The sequence below is a fragment of the Taudactylus pleione genome, unplaced genomic scaffold (assembly GCF_031769625.1).
Source record: "Taudactylus pleione unplaced genomic scaffold, aTauple2 ptg000229l, whole genome shotgun sequence".
NCBI classification, from domain to species: domain Eukaryota; kingdom Metazoa; phylum Chordata; class Amphibia; order Anura; family Myobatrachidae; genus Taudactylus; species Taudactylus pleione.
This window is the reverse complement of record NW_028284631.1, coordinates 3,626,576-3,647,594: the sequence shown is the minus strand read 5'-3', so window position 1 is coordinate 3,647,594 and position 21,019 is coordinate 3,626,576. Positions and strand designations below refer to the sequence as shown.

The following is a 21,019-nucleotide window of genomic DNA, read 5'->3' as shown; positions in this document are numbered from 1 at the left end:
GCAGTGTAAATGGGTAACCCGGGTCGTCCTTCTTACAGGATGGAGAGTTCCGGATTTTCCGTCGCTTGGCGTTGTTGCCATTTCCAAGCGCAGATAGACCAGTTCCACTGCACACGTGTGCAGTGTTAATGGCGCAGACCCGGGAATAATGCGGGTCGGCGCAGCGATCTAAAGGGGATCTGTCCAGGGTCTGGAAGCTTGTTCCAAATACCAGGTCAGACCTGGGAATTTAGTGTAAAAGGGGTATTAGTGAAAACCTCTTCACAGCTATAGAAGTTCATTAGATCAACTATGTGAGATTCTGAGATTCTGTTCTTGTCTTATGGCTTTAAGTGCTCTGCACCACTGCACCACCTACAGACACCAGTGGCTTCCAAAGAGTATAACCATAGGCAAATGCAGGGGGGTGTTTCCGGTTGCCTGGAAACCCCCCTCTCCATCCCACACCATGATGACCACAATAGAAATAGCTTATAATACTAAAGTTGCACGTTTTTAAGAGCCCCTCAGTGTCACAATTGACATTATTAGCTTGACCTGACGATCTTTTAAAATGTGTCAGTTAGTAATAAATATACTTGTGCACCAACTTGGAGATCTGGAAAACATGCACTGTTAGGGGTGCACTGATATAGACCATCTATAGGGTCAAATAGTATTTAGTAATACAATATAATAATAAACTAGCCATTACATAAAGAGATCAATCTGTACATATATGTCCAGGGCAGGGCAAGGTTCTTTTTCTGCCCCCCAGATACCTGAACTTGCTGAAATGATCTGTAATGGTGCCCACATCTGAAATAAAAACAGCTCAGGCAGGGTGGCCGTAGTGCCGCAAATAATGGAATAATGTGATTGTTGGTCCTGTATATGTCAGAATTATTACATACACTATACTTCGTATGATGTATATTATAGCTGGTTAATTACTTATTATGCCCTCTTCATGGACTGGTCACACTTGCTTTAAAATCAAGCATTTGGAAAGCCCCCTCTAGAAATCCTGTGTTTGCCACTGATAACATACAAATAATCATAACTAGGCAGTATTTATTATCAAGAAATATAACCATTTGGGTCTAATGGAGTTAAGAACAATTAATATTTCCTTTAATGAGGAAGGCAATATTGCAAAATCTAGAGATCGCACAATGCATACATTTTATTACAAAACACCTTATATTTGTTATAAACACTTTAAGGTATACCAATAAAACAGAAAAAATAAACTTTATTTCAAAGGTGCTGAATCAATGTTACCCTGCAGCTGTGAAGAGGGATGCGAGCCCGATAAAATGTAGTTTCTTACGAATCCGCTACTAGACAATAATAAAAGGACAAAGTGCTGATGCAATATTGAATGGATTGTAATGATTGATTCTGACACAAGCATGCAATAAAGATACAATTTATGAAAAAATAACATCAGAATATAAAATTGAAACCTCTAAACTGACTCTTTGTTAATTGTAAACACACTCATTATCTAATTACACTAAGAATAGTACAAGTTTATATTCTTATATGGTATGTTTTTAATACATTGTATCTTTATTGCACGCTTGCTTCAGAATCAATCATTACAATTAACTTAATGTTGCATCAGTGCTGTGTGCTTTTAACATTTTAAGGTATGTTTGACTATGGTCTGATCTTCATTTAGGTGAGGGAGGACAGGGCAGTAGCATGATGTGAGGAGAAGTGTGGAGACAAGTGGCAAGCCTCAGACTGGAAGTTGGATAGTGGATGAAGCAGGGTCCTCAATACCTTTTGTCTCACATCTTGGGGCATTATTATTACCACACCTGTAGCTAGGAAAGAAAGTGCCTGATTCTGTGTCAGACACAGTGCCGTAACAGTGCTAAATAGCTCCCTGTGCCGGACCACCCCCTTAGCGTCATGGCGTCGGGCACATGATGGCAATTGGTTGCACTGGGCTGGTAAGCTAGCTCTGGTTGAGAGAGGAGTTTGAACTTAATTCTGAGTGGTATAGGGAGCCAGTGGAAGGGGTGACAGAGAGTGGCAGCAGAGGTAGAACGAGGAGAGAGGAACCTTAGTCAGGCAGCAGAGTTGAGGATAGACTGGAGAGGGACAAGGCAGGAGATAGGCCAGAGAGGACTCGATTACAGTTATTAAGGCTGGAAATGATGATGGCTCATAAGAAAGTTTTAGTATTATCCAGGGTGAGGAAGGGCCTCATTCTGAAAATATTGCAAAGGTGGAAATGGCAGATTTGTGACAGTGAGTGCAGGTGGGGGAGTATTAAAGGGTCACACCTAGAATTGGTAAACTGAGAAGAGTAAGAAGTTGTCAACAGAGAGGGAGAGGGGTGGGAGTAGAGGGGCCCTTTGCTGGAGGATAGACAATGAGTTCCATCCAGGAGGAGATGGCTGACAGAAAGGAGGTGACTCAGGTGAGGGAGAGAAGCTCATGCGAGAGAGGAAACTTGAGTATAACCAGCATTGAGATGGTAGCGAGGTACAAACAAACTGATACTCTCACTGAGGGAAGATGTGTTGAGGTAGAAGAGAAGGGGGCCAAGGACAGATCCTTGGAGCTCAACATGAAAAGGAAGCAGAGGGTAGATGGAGGTGAGTGTAGATACCAGGTATAAATACAGAGAAAGAGGCATTGGACAAGTTGGAGGCAAACCAGGAAAGAGCTACTGTAAATTGTGAAGCCGAATGGAGGGTTTGGAGAAGAAGGGGGTGGTCAAATGTTGTTGTGAGGTCAAGGAGTATAATAATGTGGAGGTCATTGATGACATTGGTGAAGACATTCTGGAATGAAGACCAAAAGTCACATTAGAGAGGGTCTAGGAAGGTGTGGGAGGAGAGGAAGGAGGTGAAGCAGTTGTATACAACACGCTCGAGAAGCTTAGAGACAAAGAGGAAAAGACAGATGGAGCAATAGATAGCGAGGGAGTAGGGGTCAATAGAGCTTATCATGATATCTTATGATGAGTCAGCAGCTGGACACCATAAAACAAATGGGCCTTCACTCAGGCAGGCTCTGGAAACCAGAGCTTGGGACTCTGAAGCAGACGAGCTCCTTTACCATTGGAACCTCATAGCAGTCGCATGGTTAGGCCACTGCTCTCCAGCCATGTCCTCCAACTATTTTATCTGAATACAGACATATGTCAGTCATACAGGTATTAGGGCTCATTTGCATGGTGTTACATTCCTGGTATATCATTTGGATAACACATGAAAGAGAATATCAGTGTGCACAAGCCTATGATATATGCTTTATCTGTACATTCTGTGGAGGGTTGTAGTCAGGATGCCGGCGGTCGAAATGCCGACTGCCAGAATCCCGACACTGAAAGCCCGGCATGGATTAAAGATACGCGTCTAAATACTGACGCCTATCATTAGCCCCATGCCAAAATCCCAATGCCCAGCATGCCGAACGTAGGTTAGATGGGCGTCTTGACCTGTTAGCCACAGGGGGGGGAGGGTTAGGCTTAGGCACCCCTGGGGGAACTTAGGGTTAGGCACCCCCTTCCCCCAAAACGGTTAGGTTTAGTCTAGAGGAAGGGGGGGGTTAGGGTGAGGCACCACTGGGGGGTGGTTAGTGTTAGGCAACCCCGTGGGAGGGAAAGGTTTAGGGTGCGGGGAGGGGGGTTTGGGGTTAGGCACCACTGGGGGGACTTAGGGCTAGGCACCATCTCGGAGCCTTAGGGTTAGGCACCCCCAAGGGAAGGTTAGGGTTGGGGGGGAGAGGGAAGGGTTAAATATACTTCCCACCGGCGTCAGGATTATGATCAGTCGGGATTTGAACCGATGGCCGTAGGTATTTCATACCCAACCCTCTGTGGAAAAACAATGTCAGTCAAAAGTTCTAGAACACCCCCATTTTTCCAGTTTTTTTATTTTAAATTTAGGAAATTCATGTTTAATGAATAGCAAGAAAACTGCCAGAGGTTGAGTGTAGGTTAGCTGCAGTCCTCTGAGAATCCAAACATGCACCTACTTTTAGCCTTAGATGCAGAAAAGGCTTTCAAGCTAGTTTTATGGGACCGGGGGCCTGATTTATTGTTATACGCAAACCAGGCTTGCTGACAGTCTGGCTGCCCCCTCTGGGAGGGGGCAGCCTTGTCGGCTCTGCAAGGGGCGTAGAGGCGGCAATGGTGGGCGCAGCAGCACGATCGCACCATTGTGGCCCTGCCCGCTGGTACACAATGCCGAAATTTCCAGCATTTTAAAGCAAGGGGTGGGGCTACGGTGACGCGAAACCGCGATTCAGCCAGTCTAGGAGACTAGCCCTCTCCTGTGGGGGGCCGGGAGCCTCCTGGCCATTGCAGGAGAGTCAGCAAGCATGAGGCAAAAAAAAATTGTGAGACGTGTGCTTGCGCAGGGTCTGTACTGCACATGTGCAGATCTCCCTCTTCTAGATTGCTCACAATTCCCCCCAAGTTGCAGTCGTTTGGGGGCAGGGAGTGGGTGGGGTTGGCCTCCGTTTCAACAAACTGGGGAGTGTAGCCCTCGTTTTCTGGAAGTGCCGAGGCCAGTGTATGAGACGCAGACTTCCTGGCCTTGGCTATGTAGCTGCGAGGGGCAATCTGATGCCCGACGGTCAGGAGACATCTATGTACATCAGACGCCTCCTGCTGCATTAGCAAATTAGTTGTATAGTATTGCACATCTGCAAATGGGGCCTGATTCCCCTGAAACATTCCCCATGTGTATGAAGCCCATTTTCGTTTTGTCTTTTCTGAGGACTTTATTGCTATTTTACAGACCTTGTACTCCAATCCCCCTTATACTCCAATCCCCCATGGTCACCTCTTTTATTTTCTATTTCTATGGAACCCCTAGCTATAGCATTCTGTTCCTGTTTCTCAGCATCAAGGTGGGCTCATTGGAGACAAAATTGTCCCTCTTGGCTGATGACGTTCCTTTTTGTCTCTGACCCTGCTACATCAGCTCCTGGATTGATTATTTCTTTGTATAAATCTTTTGCAGGCTATAGAATAAATTCTAATACATGAGAGATACTTCCACTTACTACTAGAGGTGTTCAGCAGTCTGTGTCCTCAGTATTCTAACGTTCCCTTTAAAATAATTGGGGATTCACATCCCTTACAAGCTGGCATATCTATACAGAGTTAATATTACTCCATTGATACAAATTATTACTGGACTAGTGGATGGGGGGGATGGGGGAATTTCCCTCTTTGCATTCTAGGTCAGTCGGTTGTTCTCAAAAGTGTTATTTCTTTGAAACTCTCTTATGTCATTCTGCTGCTACTCATCCCATTACCTACTATTGATGTATCACACTGCAAGCGCCTCTTCTCCAAATTCCTTTGGGTAGGGACAGGGGTCTGTATTTCTATGACCACATTGCGGCTCCAGCAGAGCCAGGGTGAACTGGCTCGTCCGGATATTCATGCCTTCTCCCATGCTGTCTTCTCCCGTCATATCTCTGATTGGCTATTATCCTGTACCATCTATACTAATTTCCACCTGGAGGAAGCTCTTGTTTCTCCTTATTCTCTTAGGAGCTCATTCAGACACGCTCGCTAAATGCTTTCGCTCGCAACCAGCGTATGCAAATCCGGCACACACCCAGCAAGGCAGGCGATCGCACGTTAAGGCATAAGCACGCCCACTGTGTCTTTGCGTGCGATCACTTTGTGTATGCAGACGCTGCCTGAAAATTATGCATGCCTCTGAGACGCTCACGCACGCCTGCGTTCGCACCGCCACTCCCCCTTTTCTAGTGGCCTGCCCCTTTTCCACCCACAAACCATCTCTCCTGTCAATCACTCTGCTGGGCTGTCTATGCGCAGCGAGCGAACGCTTCCCGATCTTTCGCATTGGTTCACGCACTGCGATGCATAAGCATGCGCAGAATGCGAAAATCGTCTAGCTACGAGCGAACGCTTCTTAGCGACCGGGTCTGAATCAGGTTCTTGGTGCTCTAGTACATGCTCCAATAAAAATATATACCCCCAAAGATCCTGTCACACATTATTTTTAGGGACACCTCTCTGTTGTGGCTTATGATCCATAAAAAACTAGCTACAGTAGAGATTCTACATCCTCTAAGTATATTCTGATTTGTGGGAATCCCTGTTTTCCTTCCGCACTGGATAATGTTCTATTTCCCTATGGAAAGAACAACGCTAAATGGTTTAATGAAGTATTTGAATAGGAGGTGGGGGGGCTACATGCACTATATTCTGTGATCTGCATTGAGGTCAATGGCTGGGGAGGCACACATGTATAAAAACACAGTTTTTATGTAAAAAATCTTGAGCCTGACAGGGAGCATGATAGGGGAGGGAGTATGATAGGGGAGGCTCTGCCTCACCTGCCTACGCTGACCACACGTCCCTGGTGATCTGTCTTATTGTACATAGAATTCAATAATCTCTGTTATGACTGAATATGCGCATGGACTGTGTTTGATCAGTGCGGTCTGTGCAGTGCTCTCACCCTGCTGCAGAATGATATCAGATTTGTCATCAGATCTGCTACGGAATAGGGGCTTGAAATCCAACAGGTATCTGCAAGGGATGACAAATGACAGCCAATACCGAATCATGTAAATACTGTTTTAGACTGCAATCTTCCATTGATGCCTACCGGTTGCAGTCCGACGGCAAATCCAATTCACATAGTGCTCTCCCCAGGGACATGGCCAGGTTTGGCAAATAGCAGTTGTGGTCACAGCAGACTCGCACACCGCTAGGTGCTGCGTAACTGGATATGTGTAAAGAGTTTGGCCCAGGTAGCATTTACCTGCGCCTTGCAACAAACTAACCGATCCTTGGCATCACTGACAGCGGTATGGGTTGCAGCAGCCAGAAAGTCCACCTTTGAATGACTTTGGAATTAGCCATATAGAGAAGTGTTTTAAAATGATGTAACTGAAGCAAAAAGCTAACAAAGTAGTTCTATCAGCTTCTCATTCCAAATTGTGTTCTGCTCATGTCATTTGATTATAAATGTTCCTATTATATTCCATTGTGTTGCTTTACTGTTTGTCTGCTATACATTTCTATATTTAGTCTGAAAGACGCTGCTGTTCTTTTGTGCTGCTAAGTAAATAAAACCTAAATTCATACCTATTCCTATTGCTGTTTCACTTCGCTGCTTTATTTCTTCTACAATCTGTTATTCAGGGCATATTGGACATGTTTAACCTTTGAGTAAATGGAAAGGCTTAGATATTTAAATTGTTATAAGAATAATGATAAAAAAAAAAAAATGATTGCTTTTATGTGTTAAATCCGCATAGACAGGTATGAGAGTATGTATAAATCTGCCCTTGGCCTTTGATACTTACTGTGCACTTCTATGTGATTCCCTCTCCCTTAGGGGTCTATTCATGAAGCAGTGAAAAGACTGGAGAAGTGTGCTAGTGGAGAAGTTGCCCATGGCAACCAATCAGCTCCTACCTATTATTTTATATAATGTACAGTACTTGATAAATGCAACCTCAAAGCTGATTGGCTGCAATGGGCAACTTCTCCACTGGCACACTTCTCCAGTCTTTTCACTGCTTCATGAATAGACCCCTTATTTATCTATTTTACATTCCTACACAGATGGATTATTGCTCATAACATACATTTTTGGACCTTTGTATCTCTCCCCTTGTTTTCCATTTAGATTGTAAGCTCTGGTGGCTAGTTACTGCTAGCCACCAGAACAGCTTGGAGTCCGCCCACAAAACGCCCACATTAAGAAAAGACAGATCCGGCCAAGTTCTGTCCGAACTTGCTCTGTGTGCTAAAACTCGCTGTTTGCATCCGTACACATAGATCCGTCCAACTCAGAACCAGCACCTATATTTGCACTCATGGGTACTGCATCAGTGTTCACCAGCAATGATACATGACCCTTTGGGAAGGTCCCTATGGGGCTGATGTACAATTGATTGGTATTGCATTGTGTGCATGGAGATAAATGTGAATATTCTCAGGGTCATGGACGGCACTAGGCGTCATAACAGGCAGTTACGGTGCTGAATGTATGTTTTTCCAATTCTTATGCAGTTGACCGATTATCGTAAACTGTGCATACATCTAAGTCACACCGCTACGTCACGGTACATTACCATAGTCGCTCGCAGCAACTTTTACTCGCAGTGTGATTGACAGTCAGGGAGCATTTGGGGAAGGTAACGGGGAGTGGCGCAGCCTGCATCTGTGTTCCAGTACACAGATAACAAGGCTCCGGCCTCTCAGTCGATTATTGAAGGATCTGCGGTCAATGCTGTGTCTTTGGACGCAGTTGCTTGGATTTGCCATATCCTGGCGACCGCAACATTTGCATATTTTCACACAGCAGCTGCGTATAAGGATGCAACAGTGACAGCTTTAGTGTACATCTCTGATGAGGCCCATAATTCCACCAAAATACTTCCTCTGAGGTACTTTTTGTGTGTTTGGGGCTTTTTTCGAATGTTTTGGGTTGTAAAAAATCATGTGGTAGGTTTTTGCCAATAAGAACGCAAGATCTGGTTTGAGATGGATTTTATGTTGATTTAATGTCAATGTGAGGTTTATTTATGGTTGATTTTACGTCAAAATCGATTAACTTGAGTACATCAAAATTGAACAACATTGATGTTGATTTACACATGACACATACAATCGACCGATAGTAAAAAGCGATTTGGACACACAAACACGGCGTCAATGTTGGACGGTTTTAGATCGATTTAAAATTGATCAAAAATCAACTTTTGGTAAATTTTGCCTCTGGTGTCATCACTCAGGATACCCCCAGTCTGCTGAAAATTAAATGGCAAGCTCACAATCTGCTATAAATATGCTTAGACTCACAAGCTATTTTGTTTTACAGGAAATGGCGGGAGCATCAGTGAAGGTGGCAGTCCGAGTGCGGCCATTCAACTCACGTGAAATTGGAAAAGATTCAAAATGCATCATCCAGATGTCTGGAAACACAACCAGTGAGTAATTGTCATGTCTCTTACAGTCACCGTGTCACACAGTTACTCATCGTTTTACAGTTACCATCTGTATGCAAACAACCCACATTGCTATAACAAGTGACAGAGCCAATGATAAGGCGCCTCTCTCTTCTCTGTCAGAATGATACCTATTTCCCTGTTACGCTGTGATGATTTCACTGTTGAATCATTTGAATTAAACCACAGGCAGTGGAGAAAGGAATGATAGGTGGTTGGATTCCCTCAAATTTCAAAATAATTCAGAAAGGATACATAATTACAAACAGTAAAATGTGCGAACCCAATGGGTGTTTATGTCTGCAGTAGTATTACATATTTAGCCAGCGGCCAGTCAACCTACTAGTATTTTATTAGAGTGTGAGGGAAATATAAATTCAAACTCCAGGAGAACATACAAACTCCACCACATAGACAGGCTTCTTTTCGGGATTTCAGTACATGACCCGAGTGCTGTGAGTCAACAATGTTTATCACCGTGCCACCATGCTGTCCACTTTATTTTTTAATTTATGTCTTAAATTAATCATGAGAGTGAGTGTATATTTCCTATTAGATGTTCTTTGTCTGTTTGGAGATTTTCATAAAATTGGTTGAACAACCCAACAAAATAGATGGTGCAAAATGAATTTATTTATAGTTATGTATATAACACACACATATTATGCAGCGTTTTGCAGAGAATATTTAGTAATTCACATCAGTCCCTGTCCCAGTGGAGCGTACAATCTATGGGGCTGATTCAGCAGAGGACGCAGATGGTGATCCTCATGCAGATTTCTGACTATCGGTAATCTTTGCAGGTGCAGAACGGGTCCTGCGAGATCACATGCAGACCTCCCTATGCCTCTACCTGATTGACAGACCGAGGGCCTGATTCAGACCCGTTCGCGAGTGCTGAGCGCTCGCAAGCGGGTCGATGTTGGCCAAGTGCGCATGTGCACGAGGGAGCCGGCTCCGTCGTGCGCATACGCAAGACCCGCATAGCGACGGGCAAGCCGTCGCTATGGGTCTCGCTACAAAGGGGGCATGCTGTCGATGGTGAGTGACAGCACGCCCCCTTTGGTGGGCATGCTGGGGGCGTGGCTGGCCAGACGGAGGCGTTCCCATGGGAACGCCTACCATCTGTGGCCGACCCCACTGACATCACAAGTGATGTCAGTGATGTCAGTGGGAGTGCTTTAGGCTCTGATAGAGCCAAAAGCACTCCAGGGCTTGCGGCAACGAGACCCTACCACAAGGGTCTCGTCGCAAGCCCGATGGTCGCGATGGTCTTGACCATCGCGACCATCTTTTTGGCTGCTCGCTATAGCTGTGGGTGGTCCCCCTCAGCTATACGAGCGCCCAGGAGGCCGCTCTAAAGTTCAGAGGGAGGGCACTGATTCAGAGCGAGCGCTCTGAAAGAGCGTCCGCCTCTGAATCAGGCCCAGAGGCCTTTGCAGGGCAGTGCGGGGGCAGTGACAGCCTGCTTTCCTGGAAATGGGGGAGTGTCGCGTCCGTTTATCGGGAGTGCTGAGGCTAGGGTCTGTGTCCATGGACGCAGACTTCATGTCCTTGAAAGCCGCCAAGCATGCATAAACTGTGGCTTACTGAGGTGGCTGGTGCCGTATAACATTGAGACTGATGGTCGCGATGGTCATCTCATTCTGTGACCTTGGTCGCAGCGCTGGGATCATAGGTGCTGACAGGAGGCATCTCTTCACTTCAGACACCTCCTGCAGCATTTGAATTTTAGCAGGACGGATATGAAAAGCCGCTTGTGTGTGGCTTTGCAATTCCATCCACTGCTGAATCAGCCCCTATATTCCCTAACACATGTACGCACACACTCTAGAGCTCATTTTTTGTCAGAAGTCAATTAACCTACCAGTATATTTTTGGAGTACCCAGAGAAACCCACACAAACATGAGGAGAACATACAAACTCCACACTAATAGTGCCTTGGTCAGGAACTGAGCTCATTACCTCAGTGCTGTGAGATAGTAATGCTAACCACTACACAACCATGCCACATATTTTTTTTCGCTTTGCCCACTATGTGAAAGGGTTACATCAGTAGTACTGCTCACTCGTGCATAAATCCCCAGAGACTGGCTGGCAAAGCTACTACTGACAGTGGTGATAATCAGTGATACAAAAACAATCATCCTTTTAGGTGTAGTTTGATCAATGGGGAACATAGAAAAGACGTTTCCTAGAAGAAATAAAGGCTTAGCACACCCCACAAATTAGGGAACACCCCTTTAATTGCACCTACCCCCACCTGGTCAAGTAAAATGCTATGTTTCGCAGCTGGGCTAATGTGAATTTAAAATTATGTCTATCAGTTTTTTTAAAATGGAATCATTTCTGTTTTTAATTTTTTAGTAATTTGTGGAAAGGATTTGGAACATTTATTGTGATTGGACAAGGCGACCAACACTTCAATCTCTTTCAAAGCTTTGAATGATGTCACCTGCCTGCCGCTAGCTGCTTACATTTAAGCCTCATCCTCCTCATGCCAATTCTTCTCCCAGAACTGACTCACCCCCACCTCCACATTTCTATTGCTAGACCAACTCACCTCTCTTGCTAAAGTTGCTTAATGAAAAGTTAATATTAGTTAGTATTGTTCATTCTGCCATGCATCACAGAGCTGACTCCATGACAAAGGTTAGGAACCTATGTTACAGGAGCCTACATAGAGAATCAGAAAGGCAAAGGGAGGACCGTCCCTTTGAAAGTCTCAACGTTTGCCCCGGGACATATCACTCTTCTCATCAAGCTGCAGCACTCACTTGTGATTTTATTATTGTTCAACCATCTAGGAAGTACTTCTAGAGCCATCTCCTGTCCATAGGGGATATCACTTGCAGTACCATAAGGATTAGTGCTTTTGCCCTCTACTCTTTCCAGTCTATATAGGGGCCTATTCATTAACACATAAAATTCTCTGGAGGTAATTAGGTTTAGAACTCGCATTGAGTTCTACCTAATTATTGGAGGAATTCATCATTCCTCCTCTCCATAAGTATCTATTCCGAAAAGCTGTCATTTTAATGATGACAGCTTTTCAGGAAATAGATACTTTTCCCTACCTGCTCTAACTTACCGCAGCTGTAATCAGTGCTGCACATGCGCTATTACATCCGTAAAAGCAGCACATGTGCAGCACTACCTTCAGCTGCGGTAATTCTGTCCCTCCCAACCCCCCCCTCCACTCACCTCGCCCCTGTCCTCCATTTCCCTGGCCACAGCAGCCGCCTCCGGCTCCGTCTGCTGTGCTGACATTGTGTTCTCCCGACAGAGCACAGTAAAGTTTAGAAAAGAAAAAAAAAAAGTTGTTTTATTTTCTAAACTTTACTGTGTTCTGCTGGGAGAGCACAGTGTCAGCACAGCAGATGGAGCCTGAGAAGTGACCAGAGTGACGGAGGGAGCCGGCGGCGGACCTGCAGGTAAGTGTAACCTGCTATACGCCACCTGAGAGTGGCGTATAGTGACACCATCAATTTTCGAAAATACATGATTTTCGGAATTTGATGAATAGCATAAGTCCAATATCGCCATACTAATGTATGGGGAGTGTGGAAATTAACGCAGGCGGACTTAACCAGGAGATATCAGTGATGTCTCCAGTGTTAAATGTTTTCATGAATACTAAAATAACGGTAATTAAGGAAATGTCCTTAAAAACGTTATTTTAGTGTTGATGAATAGGCCCCTAAAACACTTCTCTTTTAAAACTAATAATCACTTTTGGGTATCAGTATTCCCTTCATACAGATGTGTCCTCATAAAACTAGCCTGAATACCACATGAGGCGCAAGATGCCTGGCGCAAGTGATACACCGCGTCCCGTGCGACTCTGCTAGCACCGAGCATCTTTTAAAATCTTTTTTGACTGAAAATGTACCTTAGTCGCAATGCGATGTACTAGGGCGCACCAGGAGACTGCTGATGCATTTAGTAAGCGACACTTGTATATCTGTGTGAGTCTGTAAATGAAGAACAACAGAACTTGTAGTGGTATAAAATCCGCGGCCTCTGCATCATACGGCTTTGTATACAGATTCAGAGACTCATTTGCACACACATATACAAGTGAGGTATAGGAAATTAATCAGCACAGTCTCCTGGTGCATCCTAGTCACGTCACATGCAACTGAGGCATTTTCGGGCAGAAAATATACCTGGCACTGGCTCAGTTGCACAGGACATGAGGCGCCAAGAGGGGCTGTTCTGTTTGGTCCGACTGCAGCAAGAATGTATGAGGGCTCATCTGTACAGAAGACAAATGTCTTTACCCCATGTCATTAGTATTAGCATCTGTGCTGGCCTGTGTTATGTATTGTCTACCATTTCACCAAGGTCGTCCTCTCGCCACATTAATGTCAATATTCCAGAAATCGAGCTATTAATTTGTCAAATAGCCAACAGAAGCTACAGTACTTACCTGACACCTAATCTGTCCATGAGAATAAAGACAACCGCCCCAGCAATCTGCTTCAGCCACACTCATTATTACATCCCATTCATGGTTTCCGAACCTCTTAGCCCTTTGCCTCCAAATGTATCATATTCCCAATCCACCTATTCTACCTGATTATCACCTCTCTGTACAGTTCATGCAAAACCTACATTTATCCATTTATTATACACAAACAACCTACTATCCCCAAAACATCATTGGTGTGTTATTGGATTATAGAACTCCATTAAGCACTTTCTCTACCATGGTAACCTCGCTGGACCAATACAGTATGTAACGTATGGCAAATGACCTTGTGTACCAACCTGTTATCCTATGGATTGTAAGCTTGCCAGTGAGGCTCTTGATTTATTACTTTCCCCCACAATTGTAAAGCTCTGGGAAGTATGCTGGCGCTATGGTAATGCTTGTTAATGATATGAATAATAGTGATTTTGTCACCTAAACGCATATTTGCTACAATCACATTAAAGTTTTAATAAACTAAGCAGATATTGCCAAATTGTCATGTCACATGGTAACCAGTATAGTTAGTTACTGTATTATCACCCTGGAAAGGTAACTGATGTCTACCGTCTGTTTCATTCTGACTGTCGTCATGTGACAGGCTCTTATCTATAATAAATGAGTCTTCTACTTTGGTGACTGTTTTGCTTCCATGGAAACCTCTACAGGGAATTCATGTCTGAAAGAATCCAAGTGCATTCTGGGATTTGTAGGCTTTAGCCTGTCCCCATTTTCTGGTGATGTGAAGTTGTGTCTCCATGATATGACCCTTCTATTTTCCTGTGTCCCTTGGTTCGTTCTTTTGACACCGCTCCTTTGTGTCTCTCTGGTGTCACTGGGATTTGGCATAAGTCAGGACATGCTGATGGAGCACTGTTATCCTGAGAGAACAAAAGCAGTCTCTGTGCCCACATAATCCCCCACTGTTGAGAAGGGGAGGTGACTGGAGGGCACTCACTGGCATCCTCTGTATGAGCGCAGAATAAATTTCCATTCACCATCAACTCTGATCAGCTCATGGAAAGAGCAGGATTTAGATGACTGCAGGTTACTAGAATTGGCAACCTGTAACTGGCAGTGTATGCCGGTACTTGCCCATAGGTTGTGCACAGTAAACACTACTCATTCTAATACAGTTGTTTGGTTTTCTTGATCAGGCTGCCCTATTATATCTTTGTTAGCTTTGTACTGTACATCTACATTGGGCAAGGTTTCCTCTTATCTGAACAATCTGGAGAATATAAGATTAAAGGGCTAGTGATCTAGGAGGGGGCCCATTCAATTAGCCACAGGGTTTACCCCCTCAGCTGATTCCCGCATCGCGTGGGAAAAAGCTATTCAATTAAGTAGCATTTTCTCCTCGTGCAGGAAAACAGGGGTTAACACGTGGAAAAACACTGATTCCACGTAAACTGCGGAATCAATGGATTTCCCCGTACGTTATACCGCTGTGAGTGCCTTTTTCTCACAGACATTTCCGCGCAGCTTCAAGAGCAAAAGTCCACCTCTGGGGAGTAACGTGCGAGATTAACCCCGCTGATTGAATTGGCAGCTGCAGGTAATTAGCCACTGGGCAAATCCTGTGGCTAATTGAATTCCCCACTAGGAATTTTCTGTTCAGTACAACCCTGCACATTATATTTTCTTTTACAAATTCAATCTTTAACATTATAATTCCCAGATTATTAGAAATATAAGAAATAGAGCTGTTGTTGATTTAATTTAGATTCCATTAGAGATGTGTGCGAACCCCCGTATTTTGGTTTTGGATCTGGATTCATCTCCGTGTTTTGATTTTGGTTTTGCAAAACCAACCTCAAGTGGTTTTGGTTTTGGATAAAAAAATCAATTAATAATAGATAAAAACAGGTAAAATGTCTGAATCCAAAACCCGAGTTCCGAACCGGCAACATATACGTACCGGGACTTGGTTCAAACTGGGTCACAATAGTGAATCCGAACCTTGACCCGGTTCTACTCGGAACCACTAAATTTGGGTGTGTTCGGATTTCAGAAATCCGGGCCCGCACATCTTTAGATTCCATACATGTGCCTTCAAACATCCCAAAATAATAGCTATTAGCGTACATTAACACCAGGGACTTGCATCTACATTACAGAATATGTTAATGATTATTTTTCCTACATGTTAAAAATGCAATTTTTTTTTTGCCTGATTGTGCTGTCATTTCCTGGTGAAAATTTACATTGCCTTATAAAGTTAGCTGGGGGGAATTGGTTGGTGAATATGGATTTCATATGTATGTGAATGATCACAGCCAGGGCCGTAGAGAGTCGCGGCGGGCCCAGGTACATAGGGGGCGTGGCCTAATCTCAGGAAGCATGGCCACGCCCCCTTGAGCAAACCCCCCCCCCAAGAACCAGTTCTGCAGCGCCGCGAAGGGGGGCGCTGTAAGACCCTCAGCCCGGCGCAAAGCCAGGGCGGGGGGGCGCAATCAGTGTGATCGCTCCCCCTCACAGGCAAAGGAGACTGCTGTGGCTGCTGCACCGGACCCGGGCCTCCGCCGGGCCCCTCAGGAAGGCCGGGCCCGGGTAATCTGGTAATCTGTACCCGCTCCCCCCCTCTCTAGGCGCCCCTGATCACAGCTAACCGTTTGCAGCACCTAGAAGCGACAATAGGTTACAACTACCTTCATGATGATTACAGATCACTTCAATAACTAAAACACCAACTCTTGGGCATATCTTACACACAGATGTTATATTGGCAGAGAAACTCACAGATCTTAATTATTTGCCCGTTTGATTCCACTTTCTATTCTGCGGCATGAGAATCACTATTTAATTTCTTCAACAGACATGAGATCCTCATATAAAATCACTTTGTTGCCTTTAAAACAATGATGGCCAATATTATGTTCTTCAAACAGTGACATTATTTTTCACTACTTACTATAGTTGTAGACTACGGTATGGCTGTAGAAGTCACACTAAATGAATGATTTACATGCGTCATTTCTGCATCAGCAGCAAGCAATGACCGGTGACTTCTAGGTCATCTGAAGGCTCTGGTCATCCCATCTCTGATCATATTTTGTCTCTAATTAAGTGGTGGTAGCACCTATTTATTGTGTGTGTGGTATTATTACCTTGAATATGGGACTCAAGTTTTATTCAAATATCTTTTTTACAGCGATTATCAACCCCAAGCAGCCAAAGGAAACTGCGAAGAGCTTCAGCTTTGACTACTCATACTGGTCCCATACTTCGGTGAGTAGCATCAACAGCGGCACAAAATAATTTGAAACAAAGAGATAAATAATTATTCTTTAAAGGCAGACCGATAAATAGTCATAGGATGGTAAGGACCAATTGTCAGAGGAGGGTAAGTAAATAAATAGTCTGAGGACAGTAAGCACCAATAAGTAATCAGAGGACAGTAAGGACCAATAGTCAGAGGAAGATAAGGACCAATAAATAGTCAGAGGATGGTAAGGACCGATAAGTAGTCAGAGGACAGTAAGGACCAATAAGTAGTCAGAAGATGGTAAGGACCAATAGTCAGAGAAAGATAAGGACCAATAAATAGTCAGAGGATGGTAAAGACCAATTAGTAGTCAGAGGACAGTAAGGACCAATTAGTAGTCAGAGAAGTGTAAGGACCAATAGTCTGAAGACAGTAAGGACCGATAAATAGTCAGAGGACAGCATGGACCAATAGTCAGAAGAAGGTAATGATCCATAAATAGTCAGAGGATGGTTAGGACCAATAGTCAGAGGAAGGTAAGGAACCATAAATAATCAGAGGACGGTAAGGACCAATAAATAGTCAGAGGGTAGTGTAAGGACCAACAGTCAAAAAAGCATAAGGACATGGGAAATGTTTTTTTCAAGCATACGCTTATCAAATACAATACTGTCAGCACTATGCATTTACATTACTTTAAAAAGTAACAAATATAGCAATAGAGTCTTCTACCTAAGTATGTATATCTACCATGCAGACCTGACCTCTCCAAAGTGCAAAATCCATATAAAAAAGCACGGGCAGCAAGGAAGTAATTGCAAGCGATAAAAGTCACCCGGCAATTCCAAAGCTTCTAGATATCTGTAAACCAAATCCGCAAGGCAGAAAGGGAACACTTTTATTTTTTTTATAATTGTTTATGTTGAACTGCAAGCTGGACTAGGACAGGAGGGAAAGGGTACTGTGGGCCTGATTCAGAGCCGGACGCTCTGACCAGAGCTCTCGCTCTGAATCAGTACCCTCCTACCTTAAAATGGAGCGGCCTCCTGGCTGCTCGCATAGCTGTGGGTGACCACCCACAGCATATGCGAGCGTCCAAAAAGATGGTCGCGATGGTCTAGACCATCGCGACCATCGGGCTTGCGACGAGACCCTTGTGGTAGGGTCTCGTTGCCGCAAGCCCTGGAGTGATTTTGGCTCTATCATAGCCAAAATCACTCCCACTGACATCACTAGTGATGTCAGTGGGGCTGGGCCGGACTCAGACGGTAGGCGTTCCCATGGGAACGCCTCCGTCTGGCAACCACGCCCCCAGCATGCCCACTAAAGGGGGCGTGCTGTCAGTCACCATCGACAGCACGCCCCCTTTAGTGCGAGACCCATAATGACGGCTTGGCCGTCGTTATTCGGGTCTCGCGCATGCGCGCGACGGAGCTCCCTTCGTCGTGCGCATGTGCATTGGGGGAACATCGACCCGCTTGGGAGCGTCCTGCGCTCGCGAGTGGGTCTGAATGACCCCCTGTATACATAATACATGGACATTACAGATAGACGTATTTCATAGGTGGAAGTACAGACAGTCGGTTTTTTAAGCAGAAAGTGAATCAGGAAAGAACTATGGACGTGATTCATTACGGATTGCTATTGCGATCTCAGCTGCGATTACGTACGCATACCAACTGCCAAAAATGCTAATGACTGCAATCGCAATGCCATCGCAGGCCAACATAGCGGCCCACTTCCCCTTTCTCAAATCTGTAATGCTTTGCAAGTCTGCAAAAACATCGGTACCATCAAGTAACATCGGAGCCTCACGCACAATTACACAAGGTCAGACCTTACTCAGAAATTGCTTCTCTCTTCACACGCAGTGAGTACACAAGCTGCGTATGCCGTCACAGTGGATAATTTATGCATGCCCCTGCAACAGCGTTCAAACGCACTGACACGCCTGCGTTTCGATGACACCCCCAAACACTCACATACTGTCAATCACTGGGTCTGCGTGTGATCGCAGTGAGTCTTTTGCGCATGCACATTGCGATGCATACGCATGTGCAGTATGGAACAATAGGCCGCCTGCGTGCGTAATCGCAAAAGCGATCCGTAATGAATCATGCCCTATGTCATAAAGGCTAATGTAGTGAAGGGTGCGGGAGAGGAGGGTGTGCAGTGGTGCTGAAAGTGGCAGAGAGGTCCAGGAGGATGAGTATGGAGCAGTGACAATTTGCATTTGACCGACTCTGCTATAAGTACATACAGTGATTAATTACCTTTATGAGGGCAGTCTCAGTGGAATCTTGGGGTAGCCCTATTGCAGATAAATTGTTCATAGCATAATGATAATGTACCTTGCTTGGTAGTAGAGGGAAGACATGTTCATCATTGGGAATGTTATACTGCATGTCCTGTAAGTTGTAGGGTAATGTAGGGGACTTGTGGGTAATGTACTGCAATGCCAGTGAGCATATCTGGAGCTCTCAGCTTAGGAACTGTTTTCCTTGCCATCTGCCCACAGTGGGACTGTGTTTCAGGCCTGTGCTTCGAGCCTGTGTCTGACCAGTGACTGATGCAGGACTTAGTAGCAAAACTGTTAATTGTCATTTTTGGTAATTGTTTAGTTAGTTGAGCAGAACGGCAAGTTCTTATAGAACCCAGAATTTATTAATGGAATTGTCACCCTGTGCAGGATGAGGACAGTCAGTTCGCCGGCCAGCAACAAGTATACTGTGACATTGGGGAGGAGATGTTGCTTCATGCTTTCGAGGGTTACAACGTGTGCATATTTGCCTATGGACAGACTGGAGCTGGGAAATCGTACACCATGATGGGCAAACAGGAACCAAACCAGCAAGGGATCATACCACAGGTAACAACACCAACAGGTTCCTGTTATAAATTGCTTTTATTAACAAGACAATTTCCAAGCCCTGATAGATGTGATTTAGAAAAACATACCCAAAACACTGGTTTGTGTAGCCTGGGCACATATAGGTGCAATACCTGCTCCCTGCACAGCTAAGAATGAGCCTCGATGTGTAGTGAAGTGGACAGTGCTCTACTAAAATGAATAACATTTTTAAAATGTGAAAAATGAGCAGCGTGCCACTAATACAATTTGTAACCATCCCCAATGCTAGATAGCCTGGGATGGTCTCCAAAACAGCATCACACGTATTGGGTTTCCATGGCATCCCCATGTTATGTGGTGCCTCTGTGGGAGGAGGAGAGGGTGCTGCATAAAAACATTGTGATTCCTCCTCACGTAGGCTACACGGAATCGGTATGAAATACCAACAGTCGGGATCCTGGTGGTCAGAATCCTAATGCCGGGATCCCGACAGGGTTAGCATACCAACACTTGTTGGTTGGTATGCTAACCCTCCCCCATTCCCTACCCTAACCCTCCCTTTTTGGTGCCTAACCTTAACCTCCCCCCCTAGTGCCTGAACTTAACCTCCCCCATCCTGCACCCTAACCCAACCCTCCCCCCTCAGTGCCTAACCCTAACCCTCCCCCTAGTGCCTAACCCTCGCCCCTAAACCTAACCCTCCCCCCCACCCTGTTACTTACCTTCGGCATCCCAGCTGTCAGGATGCCGACGCCGGGATTCTGACCGGTGTCGGTATTCTGGCGCCTGTAATGTAAGCGTTGGCATCCCGACCGCCAGGATGCAGTACGCATACTGGCTACATGGCCTGTGGGTGCAAGAATAATTAACATATTCAACTATTTCATCCATCATAGTACAAGTGGAAAAATATTATTGTGTTTTCTTGTTTTTTTAAACAAATATAGAACAAATTGTGGTAAAAACAAACCCCAATATCATACAAAAAAAAATCCCATCTGTACCATACGACTGTTTAATGCAAACTCAGGATTTCCTTGGATTCTCAATCACCAGCACCTTATTACAAGTGGACAGCAAGAGAAAATGCATCAATCATTTGTAGAGTGTGGATTTCCCATTTTTGTATGAGAATTTTTCAGGTCTTTGTCCTATTTTTTTGTGGTAAACATGGTTTTTAGGGAATGTTTAAACTTTATTTTAAAATTCTGTAGATTGTATTTCCTCCTCTCTGTAGGCATATTGAACAGATGTCATATACATTAACAGTTAGGGATCTAATACACTGCAAAATCTCTGTGTGAGAATTCCCCACCCATGTTCATCGCCATGTTCAGCTGTAATATCCGTATATTTTTGGGCACTAAGTGCTAACGTTTCCTACATTGGATTAAAACTGAATTATGGCCTACTGTATCTATTACACCCAGAAGTATATGTGTAATATAAATACTGAGCAATCTATGATACAATTTCCTACAATTGTACAGATTTACGAGTTGTCTAAAATGAAATATAGTTGATCATTAT

General features: G+C 44.6%; 1 protein-coding gene across 7 annotated transcripts in view; it reads left to right on the top strand.

The window, feature by feature from the left end:
• Positions 1–21,019, top strand: part of KIF1A (kinesin family member 1A) — a 238,983-nt gene that overhangs the window by 66,888 nt on the left and 151,076 nt on the right. For all 7 annotated transcript variants that reach the window (XM_088479232.1, XM_088479230.1, XM_088479228.1 and 4 more), the window contains exons 2-4: positions 8,829–8,937; positions 16,585–16,661; positions 19,328–19,507. In XM_088479232.1, coding sequence (XP_088335358.1) covers positions 8,832–8,937; positions 16,585–16,661; positions 19,328–19,507 — 363 coding nt within the window. In that variant the 5' untranslated portion in view covers positions 8,829–8,831. The remainder of the gene's footprint in view (positions 1–8,828; positions 8,938–16,584; positions 16,662–19,327; positions 19,508–21,019) is intronic.